Source organism: Vanellus vanellus, assembly GCF_965231255.1.
Source record: "Vanellus vanellus genome assembly, chromosome: 4".
NCBI lineage: Eukaryota > Metazoa > Chordata > Aves > Charadriiformes > Charadriidae > Vanellus > Vanellus vanellus.
The window spans coordinates 23,409,831-23,429,608 of NC_138909.1; the positions used below are offsets into that span (position 1 = coordinate 23,409,831).

At 44.0% G+C, this 19,778-nt stretch overlaps 1 protein-coding gene across 17 annotated transcripts in view; it reads left to right on the forward strand.

Moving 5' to 3' along the window:
- ADGRL3 (adhesion G protein-coupled receptor L3) overlaps positions 1 to 19,778 on the forward strand; it is a gene marked incomplete at its 5' end in the record, with an annotated part of 336,607 nt that overhangs the window by 273,233 nt on the left and 43,596 nt on the right. For 16 of the 17 annotated variants that reach the window (XM_082482753.1, XM_082482751.1, XM_082482754.1 and 13 more), the window contains 4 exons: positions 5,292 to 5,501; positions 6,019 to 6,239; positions 15,670 to 15,736; positions 17,209 to 17,300. In XM_082482753.1, the coding sequence (XP_082338879.1) occupies positions 5,292 to 5,501; positions 6,019 to 6,239; positions 15,670 to 15,736; positions 17,209 to 17,300 (590 nt within the window). The remainder of the gene's footprint in view (positions 1 to 5,291; positions 5,502 to 6,018; positions 6,240 to 15,669; positions 15,737 to 17,208; positions 17,301 to 19,778) is intronic. The other variant, XM_082482743.1, reaches the window with a different exon arrangement.

A 19,778-nucleotide genomic window follows, 5' to 3' on the forward strand; every position in this document is an offset into this window, starting at 1 on the left:
GCAGAGCTGTGCCACTTTACTAAATCCAGCCAACACAGGAGGGCAGAACAATGGATACAATCATTGTCCCAAACCTCTCCTCCTCTCCACAACTGAATCTCACCTCAACTGCATCTCCGTTGCAGCGGTGTCAGTGACTACAGTGGGCTCTTGCCACACACCATATCTACCATAGAATTTGTAACACAAACACGTGGTGAGGTGAGGTCTGTACCAATTTCTCTGTGCACACCTGCCCCTGTATCACTTTATTCTGGCTATGGGGGTTTCTGCAACTTGCACTGGCTGCTGCTTCTGGCAGTCACTGGAAGGTTGCTGCATTTTGGGGAGAAGTTTGTGGGAGAGGGTTCTGCTAGGAGGTCTTCCTCTTGCCAAGGAAGGCAGAGGAAGAGGAAGATGGTTTGTGTGACCCGTGCAGAATATGAAGGCAGCTTTGAGGACTAAGGCAAGAAGAAGAAAGGCTAAACCACCATGCAGGAGTGGTTGGGGATCTGAGCCTTATTTTAAATGGCCATGGTCAGAAGACAGTGATGTTGCACAGGGGCTTCAAGTGGGAATTAAGCTCTCTTTATTCCTGGGTTAGGCCATGATGGTGCCCATGACAGCATCACCTTTTCAGAGCACAGAAGGGATACGTACCAGGTCCATAGGTGCTGTGTCCGCTGTGGAACAGAACTGCTTTCCTCCATTGACACATCACTGGGGAGGAGGGAAAGGATGGGTACTAAAGCAGTGGCATCCCCCCAGCACATATCCCTCTTGGCCACAGAGACGGAAAAGCCCCCTCAAAACCTCTTATGCCTGCATAGCCATGGCAGGCGATGCCATTAGCCAGCCCAAATGCTCTGCAGGAGCCCTTGGGATTTCCTCCTGGTCCATGTAGCCCAGCTGATGCTTTTGGCACATCTACAAAACTATTTGCTTCTTAAGTAGCCCTTTGCACTTAGCCACGAAGCATTACAGCCAGGTCGTTGCAGTAATCCTCTCTCAACACCAGCGATGGGGGAAAAAGGGCAGAGGGAGCCCGCACAATCCCAGATAGCTACAGATCCAAGGAGCAGCACCAGCAATGCACAAGAATTCAAACCTGTCCCACTTGGGTCTCTGCCCAGCCCAGCACACTGCCAGCTCCCACTGGGCACCGAGTGGTCATATCTGAGCTAGCTGATGACACTGTGTTTTTATTTACTGCTTGCTTATTCCTCCACCCCCAAACATATTACTCTTTCCATTCCTGGAGGGACAGATTAGGCAAAGGAATGTGTCCTTTGCTGCTGGCAGCTCAGTTTGGCTGCTGTTTTCTTCTACTGATGTTTTTAATAAGGGAGGAAATGGCTGTTCATCTCGGGGAGAGCTATTCTGTCATAAGCTGACATTCCCTGGGATTTGTTTTTATTAGCTCAGCTCTGGTGTACAGGCGCTGCCAAAGCTGCTCACTGATTTTCCCAGCCTGGATAATATCTAGGCTGCCTGCTCACCCTGCTGTGGTTGCTACCAGGGCTCCCATAACTCCTCCTGCACAGGTTTCCATCAGTACTCTCCTTCTGCCTCTCTTGGCCCCACTGGAGAAAAAGTGGGGCTTTATTCCAAAGTCAGGGAAATCTTCTTTCACTGGACGTTGGGTCAGTCTCATGCCTAAATCATAAATGTAAAATGTACTTAATGCAGAAACCCTTTCACTGAAGTGGGTTATTTTATTTCTTTCAGTTACTCAATAAGTTGTTCCTGTGCTGGAAATAATCTGTGTGTCAGCTTACCTGTAAAGCCAGCGTAGCTTAGTGGTAACAAAAATCAGTGGCTTGCATGCTGGGCCCTGTAGCACTGGTCTTGACAGCCATGGTGCATTTGGGCTAGGAGCTGTTTGATTGATACTGTCAGGAAACTGTCCCTTGGACTGATGGCTGGTATCTCCCATGGGCTCTTCTGGTTGCCCAGGTCTTTGAGAAGATCATCAAGAAGCAAGAGTTGACTGTTATCAATACACTGCTGGTTTCAGATGTATTTTTCGTGCCTGAAGGACCCTAGGGCTTGCAGGGTGCTGGAAGGATATCGTTAGCACGTACATCAAAGCTATTTTATCCTCAGTCAGGGAGTGCTTGAACAGTGCTGGGCAGGGTAAAGAGAAAATTTGCTCCTCTTGCATGTCTCTGCAGTTGAGGGACCAGGCTTGGAGACTGCGACCCAGGTACAAAATCTCGGTGTGCTATTTATCATACTTAACCCTGGAATGCCATATACCAACTGTGTAAACCAGGTATGTTGCTCCCTTATTTGTCACATAGCGATCGGATGACGGCAAGGATAATCTCATGGCACTGAGGAGTGTTTACTACAGTTCCTGCTTTGCCCATACTATTCTGCTTTGTGGCTTGTGGCAGCACAGTATTTTACAAGTTTCAGCCTCCAGCAAAAGGCAAATTCCCTTCTGTTGGACTCGCTGGTGTAAAAGCTTTGGATGTGCCTTGCCTGGGGGTATCTGGCACTGCCATGGGAAGGATTCCAGTGCTTACCATCTCCTCCCTGACCCACTGGCTCTGCCGTGTCACCTTAAATTGGGCATCCCAAACAGGACAGAGTGCACCCAGCCTTTGAAATCCAGCTCTTGGACTTTACTAGAAAAGCTACAAATTCATATTTTTTTCCCCCAAGGTGTTTTTAAATTGTTCTTGTTCCCAGTTTATTGTTATTATTCCTTTCTGTTTGTTCTTTTGTGGTTTGTTGAATTTGGGGAGGGAGGTTGTAATTACGAAGAAGTTGGTTTTATGGTTGTTTCCCAGCACTCCAGGGGTGGGTGTTATGTACATAACATCAGTATTATCATTATGATTAATATTAAAAAGAGGAGTAGTAAGAGTGATAATAATAATACAGCAATGAAGTCTGTGTTTCTTGCTAAGCATGGTGAGCTTTGTGGGCAAGCAGCCCTTCCCTGAGGAAGTCCATGAGCCTAGATGGCAGGATCCCTCTCCAGGAGCAAAACCACCCCTTATTTCCGCGTTGTGTCTTAAAGACAGCAGATTCATGGTTTTGTGATAGAGTTACAGGAGCTGAGCCCCATGAGATTCATCTCATGTAGGGGAAGAAGCCCTCAGAGAGCTTCCCTGTTCCAGACTAACTTTGTCTTGGGATAAATGAATCTGTGCCATTGGCCACATCTGGATGGGATGGATGCATCTGGCAAAAATCTGCCTGGTTTCTTTCTCCTTGCATCTGCCCCCGTTAGCTGCCTTGCCCTGTTTGCCCAGCCCAAGAGCTGTCAGCCACTTCAGCCTGGCAGGATGATCTGATCAGGTGAGCTGGAGGGACTGTTCAGGGAGCTGTTCTCCTGCCATTCCCCAGCAGCCTTGGATGAAAGAAAGAATGACTTGCAAGGTGCAAAGTTTGAATTAACATTTTTTCACACTATGTTAAGAGGGATGGATGAGCTGGAATGACACTGAGATAAAGCAGTGCGCAGCTGCCAGGAAAATGGCGTGCGCTTCATCTTCTCAGTTTTCTGGGTGCTGCTGGAGGAGCTGGCTGGAATAGGCATTTCTGTCATGATCTACAGTAAGCACACCATGATTTCTTGCCTCTCTGTTAGACTTGCAACCTTTAGTTCCTTAGATATTGGAAATACTCAGGAAGAGCTGCAAGAGCTTTTGGGGAAAGGAGCCCTCATCTCTCCACCTCCAAGTCTCCTTGTAGACAAAACTTCCAGCATGGAAGAGGTGGAGGGGAAAGTCACTCCCCATCTTTCATTATCATTTGATGCCTATCACTCATGCTGATAAAGCCAAAGAGCTGAAAGGTTTGAGTTGTTTCTCATGGGTGCTGACATAGCAAAGTGTATATCAGGAAAGGCCTGACATTTGATGTGGCTTTATCATTGGCAAGCAGGCAAAGAAAATGGATAAATTAATCACCTTTTCCCTCCATCTGTCATAAGCTTTTATCCCACAGGGAGGAAAATGTTGCCCATTTGCGCTGGCTTTTTGAAGTGTGACGCTATTGTATTCGCCAGCCTACATAATGCCTAAGTCATCAAAATGCCAGAATTGGAGGGGAATGTGAATACCACTTATAACACAGAGTGGTGGACCACAAAGCTGGGTTTCAGGCCTCTCTAGTCTTTTTGAAAAGGCCCCAGAGATTTCCAGCCAATCTTTCCCTCGGCTCATTGACTCTAACCACCTAGCCCCGAGCAGCCGTTTTGTGACTCACCGTGTATTTCGCATTTCTTATTTACATTTTGCTAAGTAATGATATCTCTAATTTCACCACATCTGGTGGAAACCTGGGGAGTTACAGGCCAGTTTTACAGCCTGAATAAGGTGGTGAAATACCTTCCGTGTCAGGGTCCCAGCATCCTCCTCATCTTTCTGGTAGGGATCTGCAGTGTAAGCCCAGGAGCAATCCAGCAGTGTTTTTATCAGCAGAGCCAAGGCACACCTATGCTGCCCCTCACAAAACTTTGTTGCTGTGTTGTCTAACTTTGCCACTGCAATGGTCATGTTTGCATGGCTTTGGGGTAAAACTATGTTAAAAGTTCATCACAGGGAATCACTCATTTTCCAGAGTATTTTTCTGTTACATTTTAAAAGCAAATTCACGTTAAAAGGTCTGTCTTTTTTTTTTTTTTTTTTCTGAGTAGCATTCTAGGGATCAGTCTGACTTCCCAGGAGTTTTAAAATATAGGGTTTGAAAAAGAAAAATCAAACTTTATTTCTCCTTCCCCGGTGAAAAAAAAAGACAAAACAAAAACAAAACCCAAGACATTTAAGTGTTCTCTTTCTGTCCAAAGCCTCCGAGCTCATACGTCTCTGTGATCATTTAAAGAGAGTCTTTTTTCTCTGTTGGTAAATGGTTGTAATGGACTTGTGGTTGTAATCTCCACGATGTTGTTAGTACAAAACATTTTTACATCAAATCAGTGTTCAATGTTTTTTTATACTGTGTGTCCACTCTTTTCCCTTGTTTGCAAAAGATGGAGCTGCATGCAAGGCTAGCTATGACATCTCAGTATTTTCAACAACAGCATCATTGTTTCTAGGATATTTCGGGGTGTGAGTCTGTTCAGGGCACCTGCAGCTTGCCAGACACTTGGGAGTCTGTGCTTCTGGTTGAAGCTTTCTTGATGCAGGATTGAAGTCTAGGTCCATTTAGTCTTTTTGCTACAGGCCCGTTGTGCCAAAGCTTGGTAATTGGGTACAAATATTTGGGGAAGGGCCTCAGACAACCTCACTTTGTGTCTGGGATGGACTAAAAGTCATGCAGCATGCAACTGATGACTTTTTTGGTTTTATCTCCAGCACAGTGATGCAGTCCATGACCTGCTCCTGGACTTTATCACGTGGGTTGGCATCCTTCTCTCACTGGTCTGCCTCCTGATCTGCATCTTCACCTTCTGCTTCTTCCGTGGGCTGCAGAGTGACCGCAACACGATTCACAAGAACTTGTGCATCAGCCTCTTTGTGGCAGAACTCCTCTTCCTCATCGGCATCAACCGGACTGACCAGCCGGTAAGAACCAAAGCACTTTCTGCTCCTGCCACAGGCTTTCATCTCAGTGCATATGGGATGTTTGACCATGCCATGAGATGTACTCCAGCACTGCCTTAATTCCACGCATGGGTCTTCACAGGATTGGGCCTCTGGTTGTTAACTGGGAGTCAAATGCTGACGCCTGCTGTGATTTCAGAGGCTGCATATGCATTGTTTGTAAATAGTACGTTGGTGTATGTTTAATAAGCAGGTTGTAAAAATGCACTTATACTATGTACATCTTTATATGTTCATTTGCCAGATTGTGTACATATCTATCTTTGTATCTTTGAATATAATTTAGATATGCAGAGATATGTCTATTTTAAAAGAGTTCGCACGCATTTTCCAATTAAAAAATAAGTTCTTCCTTTGGAGAAGGGAAGATAAGAACGCCCTCATTCTTATTAAACTTCCCAGTAAGAGTAATCCTGAATGTTGCATTAATTCAGCATGGTACAAACACCTTTACTTGCTCTTTTCAATCCGCGTGCAGATTGCTTGTGCCGTCTTTGCTGCCCTCCTGCACTTCTTCTTCCTGGCGGCTTTCACCTGGATGTTCCTGGAGGGGGTGCAGCTCTACATCATGCTGGTGGAGGTTTTCGAGAGTGAACATTCCCGGAGGAAGTACTTCTATTTGGTTGGCTATGGCATGCCTGCACTGATTGTGGCTGTATCAGCAGCGGTGGACTACCGGAGCTACGGCACAGACAAAGTGTGAGTGGGGCTTGGCACTGCCTGGACCTGGTCAGGAGGGATGGGAGTGGGAACGACAAAGGGAAGTGAAGAGCCCAGAGACCTGTCAGGCAAAGGAAGCTTGTGCAGGCAGAGCTCAGCCAGGAGGCGTGACTTGAATTATCTCTGTGTCTCCAACACAATCCATGATGATACAGGACAAATTGCCCACTATGAAATTGTCTGCAAACATAATTTCTTGGGGAAGTCAGTCGGGGAAAATTTTTCACATCATTGCATAACATCAGCAGAGATGGCTGTCCCAAGTCTCAGTTTGGTACTGTATCAGTAAGGTCATCCTTCTCTAACCAAAGAGTATTTCTCATGTGGATGATGAAACACTGCTTTCTTCTTCCTCTTTTTCAAGTGTTCTATCAAATTAGCACAACCTGCAAGCAAAAGGTGGTGAAGGAACGCGTTAGACTCTTTGCAAATCGGAACAGCTATATCATTTATCATTATGAATATTCTTAAATGTTTTCAACATTGCTGAAGCAGGTATCAAAGTACAATTAAAATGATCATGCAACACCATGTAATGGAAAACAAAAGGAAAACTGAGCCTTTGATTTTCTTTGCCGGCTTTGTTACAATAGCACTAGCAATGTGTTTTTATTGACTTTTTGGTTTTGTTTTTTTTTCTTTCCCTTTTCAGACTGTCTTTCTGCTGTCATTTTAACTGAGTTAAGGGCTCAATCTGAAGGCATACATAGCAATGAGCTGGTGGCATTTTTAAAGCTCTTTTTTAGCATAAGTCGGGTCAGGCCGTGGCAGCAGTTGATATTCTGTTAAATTCAACTGCAGAATTTTTGCCTGAAACCTTATTGTTATAGATGAACCAGGTTCTTTGCAGAAGCAAATCTGTAGAGCAGTGGAGCTGCTCGTGATCCATTACTGTGCCAGCAGGTAGTCTTGGATCCCAGCTGGATATTTGTGTCGTGTTCCTCCCATGAGTAGGAGAATAGCAACCTGAATTTGTGTAAGTGTCATACTTTGTGGAAAGGAAATGGCCCACACAGATAAAAGTAGGAGGGAGTAAGTTTTCAAGATCTCTACCAATTTATCCAAAGTAGTTTGACCAACTTTGACAGGCCTAGTGGGCAAAGAGAAAGTAACACAACAGCTGAATACAGTTTCTGGAGACTTTCCATCAGCTGCCACCTGCTTTCTGTCCCAACCAACTCTTCTGTTCACATCCCTTCTTGAGCGATACATAAGCTCCCATTGAATCGGGTATTGAAACATTTTCCCTTGTCCCTTTAGACAATTTTTTTCTTACTACGGTGTTTCTACAAAGGACAGCAGCAGGACTTCTGTAGAGAGTGGGAGCATACAGCACCTAACCACAGCTCCCATAAAGCACAGCGGCAGCTTTGCATTACTGAAATGTTTCCGCTCCTGTTAAATTAATATGTGGACCTTTCCGAAGCACAGCAAAATAAATATATTCCATGGGATACGCTGGCTTTTCCCAACAGGCCTTGGGTGCCCAAATGTTTCCATGGCATAGGAGGTAGAGGCGGAAAGTTTGGCTGAAATTCACTGGAGAAGAACAGCAAAACTTTGGTATCTTTATGTTGAGGAGGCAGCACTCCTGTGTCTGTGCCAGTAAAATCTCTCTCCCTCCCCACAGCATAAAGTAGTATTTTTAATGACTAAATATGTATATATAATATTTTGTAAATAAATATTTACAGAGATTTGCAGAGCCTTAAATATTTATTTACAATCTCCAATTCCAGAGTGCACAATTTTATCACGTTCTCATAGTCGAAAATAAAAAACATAGAATATGTTTTGTATAACCATCATGCTCCATCTGGTTGATGGATGATGATGTATTTTTCTGTATAATGTTATTAGAAGGGTAGAACTGATTAGAATTTGTAGTGAACTATATGCCAGGCATACATAATTTGATTGCAAGAAGTTGCTTGGTTTTGCCGGGTTTTGTAAAACATCCTCTGGAATATATTACTTGCCTCCCTCCATTATTTATTGCATTTGTTTAAGCAGGACTTATGGAGCTGTTAGTGTTATTTGTTTTTTGCCTGGCATTTGGTGCCACCATTCATACATCTCAGAATGATTTGCTTAGACACCCAGTGTAGGTTTTCTTGGTTTCATTTTCCTTTCTAAATCCAACACTCCTGTAACACATGCCCAGATTACATAGCCAGGAACAGGCATTTGTTCCTCATCACTTGGTGCTTGTGATTTTCTGAAGCATCTTATGTCCTGGTATTCACACTGGCATTTCAGAGTAGCTGCCCGGTAAAGATATTCTCTTACACTTAATTATTGCAAGGATTGGAATTGATCCTTTTCCTTTTATTATTTTTTTGTTTAAGAGCAGTTCAAACTACTCATATTGGAGATTAATTTGCTTTTATAACCAAGTAGCAGCGTAGTGATTCCATTAAAAGATCATCCCATTCAGACCAGCAGGGACTATTCATGTGAGCAAGCTGAGCTATGTTTGGCTCTTTCCCCCAGATAAATCAGAAATGTTGCATCTCATCTTGTTCTGACTGTAATTTCTAAGCTAAAGGTGAAAAGCAGGAAGCCCCACTGTAGACAGTGTGGTCCTCCAACATTGCCAACACGATTCTGGTGATGCTCACATGAACTTCCAAGTGAACATTTCTTATGGGCTAGGTCTTTGGCTGCTGAGTTTTAAATGGCCACGTCTCAAGTTTTGCTGAAAAAAAAAGAAGATATTGGGATTGCAGTTTTAAAAAGTGATATCTTTGGCCTTGTCCTGTGTGTTAACCAAATCTATCCATTTCCTGGCCGAATCTGATGTCAAGCATCGTGGTGGGCAGTGCTGCAAAATGCAGAGGGAAAATAACATTTGCAGTTGTTGCTAGTGTTTGAAAATAACATGTCTAAAATTCAGTAAAAGCTGGATTAAGACTTTAGCAGCCTCCCTTTGAGAGGACTCACTCAAGTAGCAGGCCATCCAAAATCGACAGCAAGAAGCTATTCCATATTCCCATACTGTCCTGAGTTTCAAGTCAATGCCTCTTATAAATCTCAGAAGAAAGTGGCTATGCTTTGAATAGTTCAATATATTTTAAAAAACATACTTGTAGGTATATTCGTCCATGGGTGATCAAATTCTTTGTGACAGGATTCTCTCTATTGTTTCTCCCCCCCTTTCCCTCCTTTTGGTATGCTATAAAGCAGTATATACATTGTAAGCAATCCAGCTGTCAGAAAGCAAAATGAAAGTCCAGTGTATGTACACAGCCGCCAAGTCCATCAGCCAGCCGCCGACATTTTATGCATGTTAATGTTGCTCAGAAAATAGCTTGTAACAATACGGTCTGTCTTGGGTGGCTCCACTGAACTTGTTTTATTTTCAATGTTCATGCCGGGTATTTGGAGGAGGAAGCATAAGCAATGTGGACACTGGACTGCATTAATCAGAACCCATATTGTGCCCCTGAAAGGCATGTCTTGTGCATACATATCCCATTACCGCACCCAGAAAAGGAGGCTGCATAGCCACGAGAAACAAACCGCTGAGCTCCCATGAACAACATGATATGTTTAGGGCTCTTCAAATTTTATGGTCCAATGGCAGCTAATGATTGTTTATTGGTTATATTTAATGCACACCAGGGATAGTTTAGTATTTGATTTCTCCTCATGCAGAAAATAGAGCAAACTCTTTGTAGTCTTTATTACTTGGGAAAAGCTTTAGGTGAATACAGTGACTTGTCACTGTGGAAAAGGAGGAAATTAAAAAGTAAAGGAAAGCAGCGCCACGGAGCTCGTTACAAGCACTGAATACGCTGGTGTGACCCTTGGAAGAAGCAATGGGGTTTTGAGCAGCATTCCCTGCATCTGCAGACTTCCAGATAATCCGCTCTGCCTTGTACTGAGCCCTGAAGCAGCTCGTTTGCTGAATGGCAGCGGAGTCTAAACTTCTAATGTGGCAAGTCCGTGTTCACGGTGCAGCTGCGCACGGGGGGTCAGAAGTAACACGGCAGCCCAAGATTAGTAACTTTGGGAAGTGGCTTGCCTGATTGCTTCCTTGTTTTGAGGAGCTCATTTATGCAGCTCATTGTGCATGTGGGTTTTTGTCTTTTAAGGGAAGAAAAGCTCAGTGTGGTACTTGTCTGATTAGCAATTTACAGTTCCTCAACGCAATTGGCGGGATGCCTGTGTTTTGATGTTTTGGTCTTAATTTGCATTTTTAATGAGGTATGACTTAAACGGGTTCAAAGTTGCATCTCTTCCTGATGACCACAAAAAACCCCGGCTTTTTAATGTCCCTCTGCAGATTAGAGGCAGTCCTGCAGCTTTCCGTATAGTCGCCCGAGACTGAGTGTCATACATGGTTTTATAGAAAGCCAATTTTTCTATTCAAACAAATAAAAAATGACATCACATTCTTTAAGTCATGCAGAGAGGCAAAAAAAAAAAAAAGTTTTCAAAAGCTTTACTCTTGCTTAGATGAAGACATCTCTCATTGGAAGGGGACCCTTTTCCTCCATGCCTGTCCCCCACTTCTCCCGAGGGCAGGACCTGGCTCCTCAGCTGTTTCCCATCCACAGCAGCTATCTGTTGTCACTGAATTGTGCTCCACAACCAAAGAGACAGATTTTTTAGGGAAGCAGGGTGGAAAATTTCATCCAGTTGGCTGACTGGAAAGGAAACCAGTTGCTTCGTGCTTCTTTGCTCAGCCCAGCACGGCTTTTCCCTTGTGCATTTCAGCTTTCACTGATTTTCTCCATGTCCCAATCTATATGCATTCAAAAACGGCTGCATCAGATGTGACCATATGGCTGCCCATCATGCTTTAAGGAGTAAAGAGAGGGTTTGTGTCTTTCCTCTTCCCTGGGCTTTTCAAGAGCTGGCTAGCTCTTTGTGCTGAAGGAAAACCAAGTTGCTTGGCAATTAAAGTACACTATGCTCCTGACTCCTGTGCAGCAGGGTCTGAGGGATGTTTTGAGTGTTAAACTGTGGGGTTTTCTAATTATAAAAAAAAAAAAAGAAAACTAAAGCACCCAACCCTCTGAGTCCTCTCCCACACACCAGCACTCTTACTATCAGTAGAAAAAAGTTGTTGGGCTGCATATTCCCTGATTTATATGTGGTAGCTGAAGCATAAGCACTAGTTACACTTTTTTTCCTATGGGACGGAGTAGGTCTGAAATGCTGTGTAATGTGTGAGCTGCTGCAGACTTTTCAGGGATGGGGGGGACTTTTTACGGGGACTTCATTATCCTTGAAACCTCTATTCTTCTGTCAAATCTAGTTGCAATTGGGCAACATTTCAGATGTTATTATGGGTGATACACAGATGTCATGATCACATAAATTCTTTCCTATAGGAAATCAGACTCAAATAGTTTCTAGTCACTTGTGTTGTTCCATTACCAGCTGCATCTAAATCACCTTGAACTTCAGCAGCCACAGAGGAAACAAGATTTCCCTGCAATCGCTCGGAAAGCTTCTGTTTCTCTCTAGCATTAAGATTTTGATGCTGTCACATGAAGATTTTGGATGAACAGCTGCAGAGGCAGTTCAGGCGTGACGGTCATGGAAGTGACAGTATTTTAATTTGTGACAAATAGCGGTGCCACCATATATATATTGAAACATCTTTTACTAGCCATTTTTCAGACAGGCAGCAATGAACAGGCAACAGGAAATCCGAGGGCAATGAAAAGAGACTTCCGGGCCTTGGGTCATCTGGTTAAGGGATCAGGAGCACAAGTAGTGTTCTCCTCTATCATTCCAGTCGCAGGGAAGAATGAGGGAAGAAACAGGAAGAGCCAGCAGATCAATACATGACTCTGAGCCTGGTGTCAACGACAGGACTTTGGTATTTTGGATCATGGATCTGTGGGCCAGGATGCTAGTGAGGTTCCTTGATCTGTTGACTCAGTGAAGGTATGGGATGGAGATCCATGCAGCTACAGAGATGTGAGGGTCATTGATGGGTTAGAAACTACAGCTGCACCTGGGAATGATCAGGTAGAAATTAGGGCTTCTCCCAGCAAAAAGGTGGCGTGACCCATAACCCAACTGAAGTGCTTCTACACTAACGCACACAGCATGGGCAACAAACAGGAGGAGCTGGAAGCCATTTTGCAGCAAGAAAACTATGATGTAGTTGCCATCACGGAAACATGGTAGGATGACTCGCATGACTGGAGTGCAGCAATGGGTGGCTATAGAAACTTCAGAAGGGATAGTCAGGGAAGGAGAGGTGGTGAGGTGGCCCTGTATGTTAGGAAGTGTTATGGATGTCTAGAACGTAACTTGGTGACAATAGAATTGACTGTTTATGGGTAAGAATCAGGGGGAGGGCCAACAAGGCAGATATCATGTTAGGAGTCTGTTATAGACCGCCCGACCAGGATGAAGAGGCAGACAAAATATTCTATAAGCAGCTGGGAGAAGTCTCACAATCACTAGTCCTGGTGAGGGACTTCAATTTACCAGCTAGCTGCTATACAGTACATCTGAGAGGGGACAGTCTAGGAAGTTCCTGGAGTGTGTTGAGGATAACTTCCTGACACAGATGGTGAGGGAGCCAACTAGGGAAGGTGCACTGCTGGATCTGTTGTTTGTGAACAGAGGACTTGTGGGGGATGTGATGGTGGGAGGTTGTCTTGGGCATAGCAATCATGAAATGATAGTTTTCAATTCTCAGAGAAGCAAGGAAGGGGATAAGCAGAGGAGGGCAGACTTTGATCTGTTCAGGAGACTGGTTGACAGAGTCCCTTGGGAGGCAGTCCTGAAGGGCAAAGGAGTCCAGGAAGGCTGGATGTTTTTCAAGAAGGAAGTCTTAAAGGTGCAGGAGCAGGCCATCCCCATGTGCCGAAAAATGAGCCGTTGGGGAAAAAGACTGGCCTGGCTGAACAGAGACCTATGGTCACAACTCAGGGAAAAAAAGGAGAATGTATGGCCTTTGGAAGAAGGGGCGGGCCACTCATGAGGACTACAAAGATGTTGCGAGGCTATGTAGGGAGAAAATTAGAAGGGCCAAAGCTCAACTAGAACTTAATCTGGCTTGTGATGCTAAGGACAATAAAAAAAGTTTCTATAAATACATTAGCAATAAAAGGAAGACTAAGGAGAATATCCATCCTTTATTGGATGTAGGGGGAAACATAGTGACCAAGGATGAGGAAAAGGCTGAGGTACTTAATACCTTCTTTGCCTCAGTCTTTAGTAGTAGGACCATTTGTTCCTGACTACCCAGCCCCCTGAGCTGGAAGACAGGGGAAGGGAACGCTCTTTAATATCTTTATCAATGACTTGGACGAGGGGATCAAATGCACCCTCAGTAAGTTTGCAGACAACACCAAGTTGGGCAGGGGTATCAACCTACTTGAGGGTAGGATGGCTCTACAGAGGGATCTGGACAGGCTGGACAGATGGGCCAAGGCCAATGGTATGAGGTTCAACAAGGCCAAATGCCGGGTCCCGCACTTAGGTCACAACAACCCCATGCAGCGCTACAGGATTGGGGAAGAGTGGCTGGAAAGCTGCCCAGTGGAAAAGGACCTGGGGGTGTTGTTTGACAGCCGGCTGAATATGAGCCAGCAGCGTGCCCAGGTGGCCAAGGCGGCCAACAGCATCCTGGCCTGTATCAGAAATAATGTGGCCAGCAGGACTAGGGAAGTGATTGTCCCCCTGTTCTCAGCACTGGTGAGGCCCCACCTCTGTGTTCAGTTTTGGGCTCCTCACTACAAGAAAGACATAGAGGTGCTGGAGGGCGTCCAGAGAAGGGCAACAAAGCTGGTGAGGGGTCTAGACCACAAGTCTTATAAGGAGCAGAGCAGTTGAGAGAACTGGGGTTGTTTAGTCTGGAGAAAAGGAGCCTGAGGGGAGACCTTATCACTCTCTACAGCTACCTGAAAGGAGGTTGTAGAGAGGTGGGTGTCAGTCTCTTCTCCCAAGTAACAAATGATAGGACACGAGGAAATGGCCTCAAGTTGCACCAGGGGAGGTTTAGTTTGGGTATTAGGAAAAATTTCTTCACCAGAAGGGTTATGAAACATTGGAACGGGCTGCCCAGGGAAGTGGTGGAATCACCATCCCTGGAGGTATTTAAGAGATGGGTAGGCATGGTGCTTAGGGACATGGTTTAGTGGTGGTTTTGGCAGTATTAGGTTGATGGTTGGACTCGATGATCTTAAAGGTCCCTTCCAACCTAGACAATTCTATGGTTCTATGATCTTCAACACTGAAGAGACCTGAAATTTATGTGGTCAGGGAGGGAAGTGAGAAGCTTTATCTACATCTTTGAATTTATTCATGTCTTGGCTTCTCCCGAGCATAGAGGTTCAGGGCATGTTTTATTCTCTCGGTAGGTGGCTCCTTGCTGATCTCTTCCATGGGGCTGCTGGCATAGACCTTTCTGCCTGTTGCAAAGTCCATTGGAAGGGAAAAAACATTCAGCACGTGCACTAGAGCTGTCACTTGTGAGAACTGCTATCTCTTCCACCATGATAAATTCATATGTACAGTCCCTGTCACTTCCCCAGTTATGAAATTCGATTGTTCGTTCAGTATAAGAGTGGTTTTATGCTTTCTTAGTCTTCTGTGTATAAACGGAGCTGTGATTTGCAGCGTTGCAAACACGACAAGATATTATTATTTTAAACATCATGCAAAACTTTCTTGGAATTTATACTCGTCTGTCTTGTAACCAGTCACTTCCATTTTATCTTCCTGTCGCCTGGAATGAACTAGGAATGGAAATGTAATTTCCCAGGGGCCTTAAAAAATGTGGGGAGTATTAAATGCGGTTGAAATTAAGCGATTAATAATTTAGTTTTAGTCCATGAATCAACTTCATGTGATAGCGCAGACCATATGCAACCCTCGAAACATTAGTGGAAACAAAACACTCCGGAGGTTCAGAGAAATAAAACCCTCTAAAGGGGAAGTTGCTGAACCTAATTAAACCTCAGCCTTCTGTTATCCAAATTGTGCTTCCTGTTTGCACCAAATTTGCTCTGATCTGCTTGTTGGAGAAATGTCATCTTGCTTGACAGTTGACAGGCAGCTTGCGTTGTGTCAGAGCCGGAGAGGGAAGAGGAGCTGAAAGCAAAGAAGCAGCTCCATGGATGCTTATCGGACCCCTTCCTTTAAAAAACCCACAGTTTTAAGGGTTTTTTTCTGACAGATGCAGAAAGCCTTAGCAACTAGGCCTAGTGCCATTTTCTCCCTGCTTCCTCCAGAGGTAATTATCTTACTCCATCAATAGCGCTGTCAGAAATTGGGCACATAATTCAGCATTTAAATGAACAAGCAATGTAATATTTCCTGTCTCCCACCAGCGTGTTTTGCAGCTCACATTCTTCTCTGTCACTCGCTTACTCTTGATGTATGTCCTGGGTGCAGTCCTTGAATGCCTTCTCTCCCCTGTGTTTCATTACAGATGTTGGCTCCGGCTTGACACCTACTTCATTTGGAGCTTTATAGGACCGGCGACCTTGATAATTATGGTAAGAACTCCTAATTAACTACCCCATCTCTCAGGTCAAGAAATAAAACTTTTGCTGTCCCTTTACTCTTTATCTTTAATTTACACAGATTAATTTGTGAAAGGCATGTTCTTTTTTGACCCCACCTGGCACAAGCAATTAGACCCTCGTTATGAGAGGCTCTTGGCATTGCAAAATACTTGATCAAAATGGGCTGGGTAGCTTTGGAGCGAGCACCTGCAGAGTTTGTTTTTTACCATTGGACATTTAGAAGTGCCAAGCTCTATTTTGATGCCCCTCACTGCACCCCCCCGCCTTTTGAATTCCAGAGTGAAACTTTGCATCAGTCATGCAAAAAGGGGAATTATGGTGTGGGGGGAATGAAATAAAGTCCAAACTGGAAGATAGATTTGATGGGGTTTTTACCTCCCTGGCAGAAGTTGAAGCTTGTGTGACTTCACAGTTAGCACATTGCCAGTGTATCAGCTAACACAGCAACAAGGTAGAGAACCCAACTTTAGAGGCAGCTGGAGTTTTCTTGTACTTTAATCGCTACAATATGGCTTAAATAAATCATCCTTTGTTTTGAATAGACTACAGTTTGGCTAACACGGCAAACCAGGCGTTCTCACTTCAATGCTGACATTGTCCCTGCTTCTCCTGCTTCTCCTGCAACTTGGGGCTGTTTCAGCAGCCTTCCATGTCAGGGAGGCAGCCGTGCCACCAGCTACAACTGCTGTGTTTTTTTCCCCTTAAGCAATTCATTCATAGAAAGATATCTTCCTTTTTTGATTATGTCTCAAACCCTGGTGCCGTGGTTTAGTTACTGAACAAAATTGGTTCTGTTTTACCTCAAATCAGGACACCTCGCCTGGGCTTCTGGGGAAACTCCTTTCCCAGAGTTGGCAGCCTTGTTAACACTGAGGCATTGAAACATCATTGCATCTTTTACAGAACAAATCAAACTCTTTTTTCTTTTTATTTTTCACCTTTGCATTAAGCTAAGCATCTTCAGCAGTTGTGATTTCCCTGCCCATCTCGTCCATTATACCATATTTAAAACATATATTCCCAGAAAAAGATGTTTGGGGTTTTTTTTGCTTCATTACAATGGGGCTGGTTAAGCAAAATGGTTGGAATAACTTTTCACGACTGTATACCTCTCAGACACAGAAGAGATGTTACAGAAAATATTTTTAGTTTTCCATAATGTCATTTGAAGCACTACAGTGGATATTGGAACCAGCCCCATATCAGTAACATACACAGCACAGTGGCTTTGGTAATGCTGTGGCATCACCAGTCCTGCAGTCTACAGGCCAGCTCACCTTATAAAATGCTTGTCAATTCTCTGTGATCCAGTCGCTGTAAAACTATAGCAAGAGCTAATTTCCTACAGCAACTCATCTGTTACGGAGAAGCAGCTGACTTTGTCCCCACCATATTGTTCTGCGTCATGTAATCCTTTTTTTTTGCCTTCCCCCCTATTGCAGCTTAATGTCATCTTCCTTGGGATCGCTCTCTATAAAATGTTTCATCATACTGCTATACTGAAACCCGAATCTGGATGTCTTGACAATATCAAGTAAGTGGTTGGGTTTTTTTAATTCTTTCTGCCTGTTTCTGTCTTTTGCTGTTTATGCCCCTGTTCCTCTCTGAGGAGTGTATAGGGGAATCAACTCTGCCAGCAGCAGATTTTAACCAGGAGCAATACATTGGGTTATGGCACTGTAGAGTGGTTTCTAATAGGTACCAACACATTTCTGATGATGAAGCACTGTCTTTATTGGGATTTGGCTGCTAGTGGTGGCATTTTCCATTCAATTTTGCACGAAAGAAACAAAGTTGCATTTACTGTCCTTGAAGCAGGTAACCTCCTCGTTCCTCTATGTAGAAGGAAATCATGCCTGATAATTACTGACTAATTATTGCAGTCTCTACAGGGTAGGTGTTGAAATTGTTGATCATTACTATTTTTCTGCACTCTGAGGGTGGCAGCCTTACTTCTTTTCTGTTTGTTTTGGCCCCTGACAGATTTAATGACCCAAATTTTCCCCGGAATCTGATTAGTTTCAGCAAAGTTCCTGGGAGTTTACCTGGGGGTGCCCATATCAGAGGATGTGCTTGCCAACCAAGGCATGTTTTGTTTTTTGACTTAGTTAACATCTGAGCCTGGGCATCTTACTGTCTAGCAAGTTGCTTCATTATATTGATAGAATATTACTCTCCATCAGTGCCTGTTTATTCAAGTACCTCTGGCTTTAATTACTTGCTTCAAAAATACAAGTGGGTTTTCAGGTGCAGTGAGTGATAAGATGGGGAGCCTGCTAATTAATAAAACCACCTAATGAAGTTCAGGAGGATGAAATTGTTGGGAATCAGCGCTTTACTGCCTGCCCAGGAAAGGAGAGCGTTGTGTGATATGACTGGAAGTTGGTTCTCCCCTCTCTTCTGCGGTGGGAGCAGGAGAAGAGGCACGAGGGGACCTCATTAGGTGATGACTGACTTGCACAGTTTCAAGGCATCTCTCAGGAAGGTTATTGTTCTTACCACTGAGCCACTCTTGCAGGTGCGGCTTTAATTTAAACTAGGTCAGTCTCCCCGTAAAACTTCCCCAGCAGGCAAGGCTTGCAATGCTGCTGGCATGCCATGACCTGGCATGGTCCTTTGGGTGAAGTTTCAGGTTTTTAGGTGTGGCTTCTTCTTCAAGGGTTGGGAGGAAAGAGGAGCCTGTACAAATGCAGGAGACCCCAGTGAGCTTGGGGACCTGCAGAGTGCTCCTTTGCCATGTCTGTCCCTGCCCAGGTTGTGGGCAGGCTGCTCTGCAGTGTGCCTCTGTTTCTCCTTTGATCGCTCAGCTATAAGATGAAATTGGAAGAGCAGTCCCTCCTGGATGTCCTGGGATGCCCGCTTGATAGTCTTTCATTTGGTCTTGGATGAGGCGTTAAAGGAATGGTACATTTAATAACACTTACTAATATGACTACTCGTCATGCATTAGTGCTGTGGGATTGTTCGCTGAGAACAGTCTTTCTAAGGTTACCCACACAAAATCTGTCTAGAAATCCTTGCAATATGACATTTAAATTAAAAACTGTGTAAAAAAACCAACAAAGCCCTTATAATTAAAGCAGAAAAAATAATTGCCTACTGAATAATGTTGCTTGTGCTAATCTCTAGTATCTTTGTTTGAAATGCCAGGAATTTATACAACCAGTTACATCAATTATAATGTCATTGTAAAATATTTTATAGGTTCTTTGGCAGATGAGTGTCTATTCCTGATTTGACTTCATTAAAACATTTTGAAAACACAAGCAATTAAAATGCTTTTAAGTATGTTGCTGATACCCTTCCACATGTGTTGCTTCATTACAAATGATTTTTTTTATGCTTGAAAAAATAAGACAAACATAGAATAAACTCAAGAAGACCCCAAGCTCACCCTAGCAAGTTTATCAAAACAAGAATTTCAGAAGGGACTTGATTGTAATTTCTGAATACCTAAGCAGGGCAACGTCAAGTCTCTAAATCTAAGGCATGTGTTGTCTCAATATCAGATATGCTCGAGTTACAAGAAGGTTCGGATTTTTAACAGAGGGAATTCACCTTTGAGGGAGCTTTCCTAGGGATGTGAGGGGCTTGCAATCTCTGGAAAAATTTTAGGTTAGATCATAGTCATCTTCTAGGTAAAATCATAGTCTTTGTCTAGGTAAGATTGTGGTCTTCTTCTGAAGTTGTTGGCTCTAACTCAGTTGCAAAATGTGGATGTGGTACAGCAGCTCTGGAATAAAAAGCCACAGACCACATGATTTCACAGATCCTTTCTGAGCTGATCTCCATGAGTCTATACGGTTGGTGAAAAGACACCGAGATCTGTTTTTCAAGGCACACGTGGCCTTTGCCGGCTCTCAGCATGGTCCCAGAGCCTTGCATCTTGCCTTGCTGTTTTATATTTAAAAAAACAAAGCAAACTGTGGGCCTGCATTGGAGGGCCTCTTGCTGCCATCTGCATGTGACAGCTTTACGGCACACAGGGAGCTGAATGGGAGTTTGTTCTCCC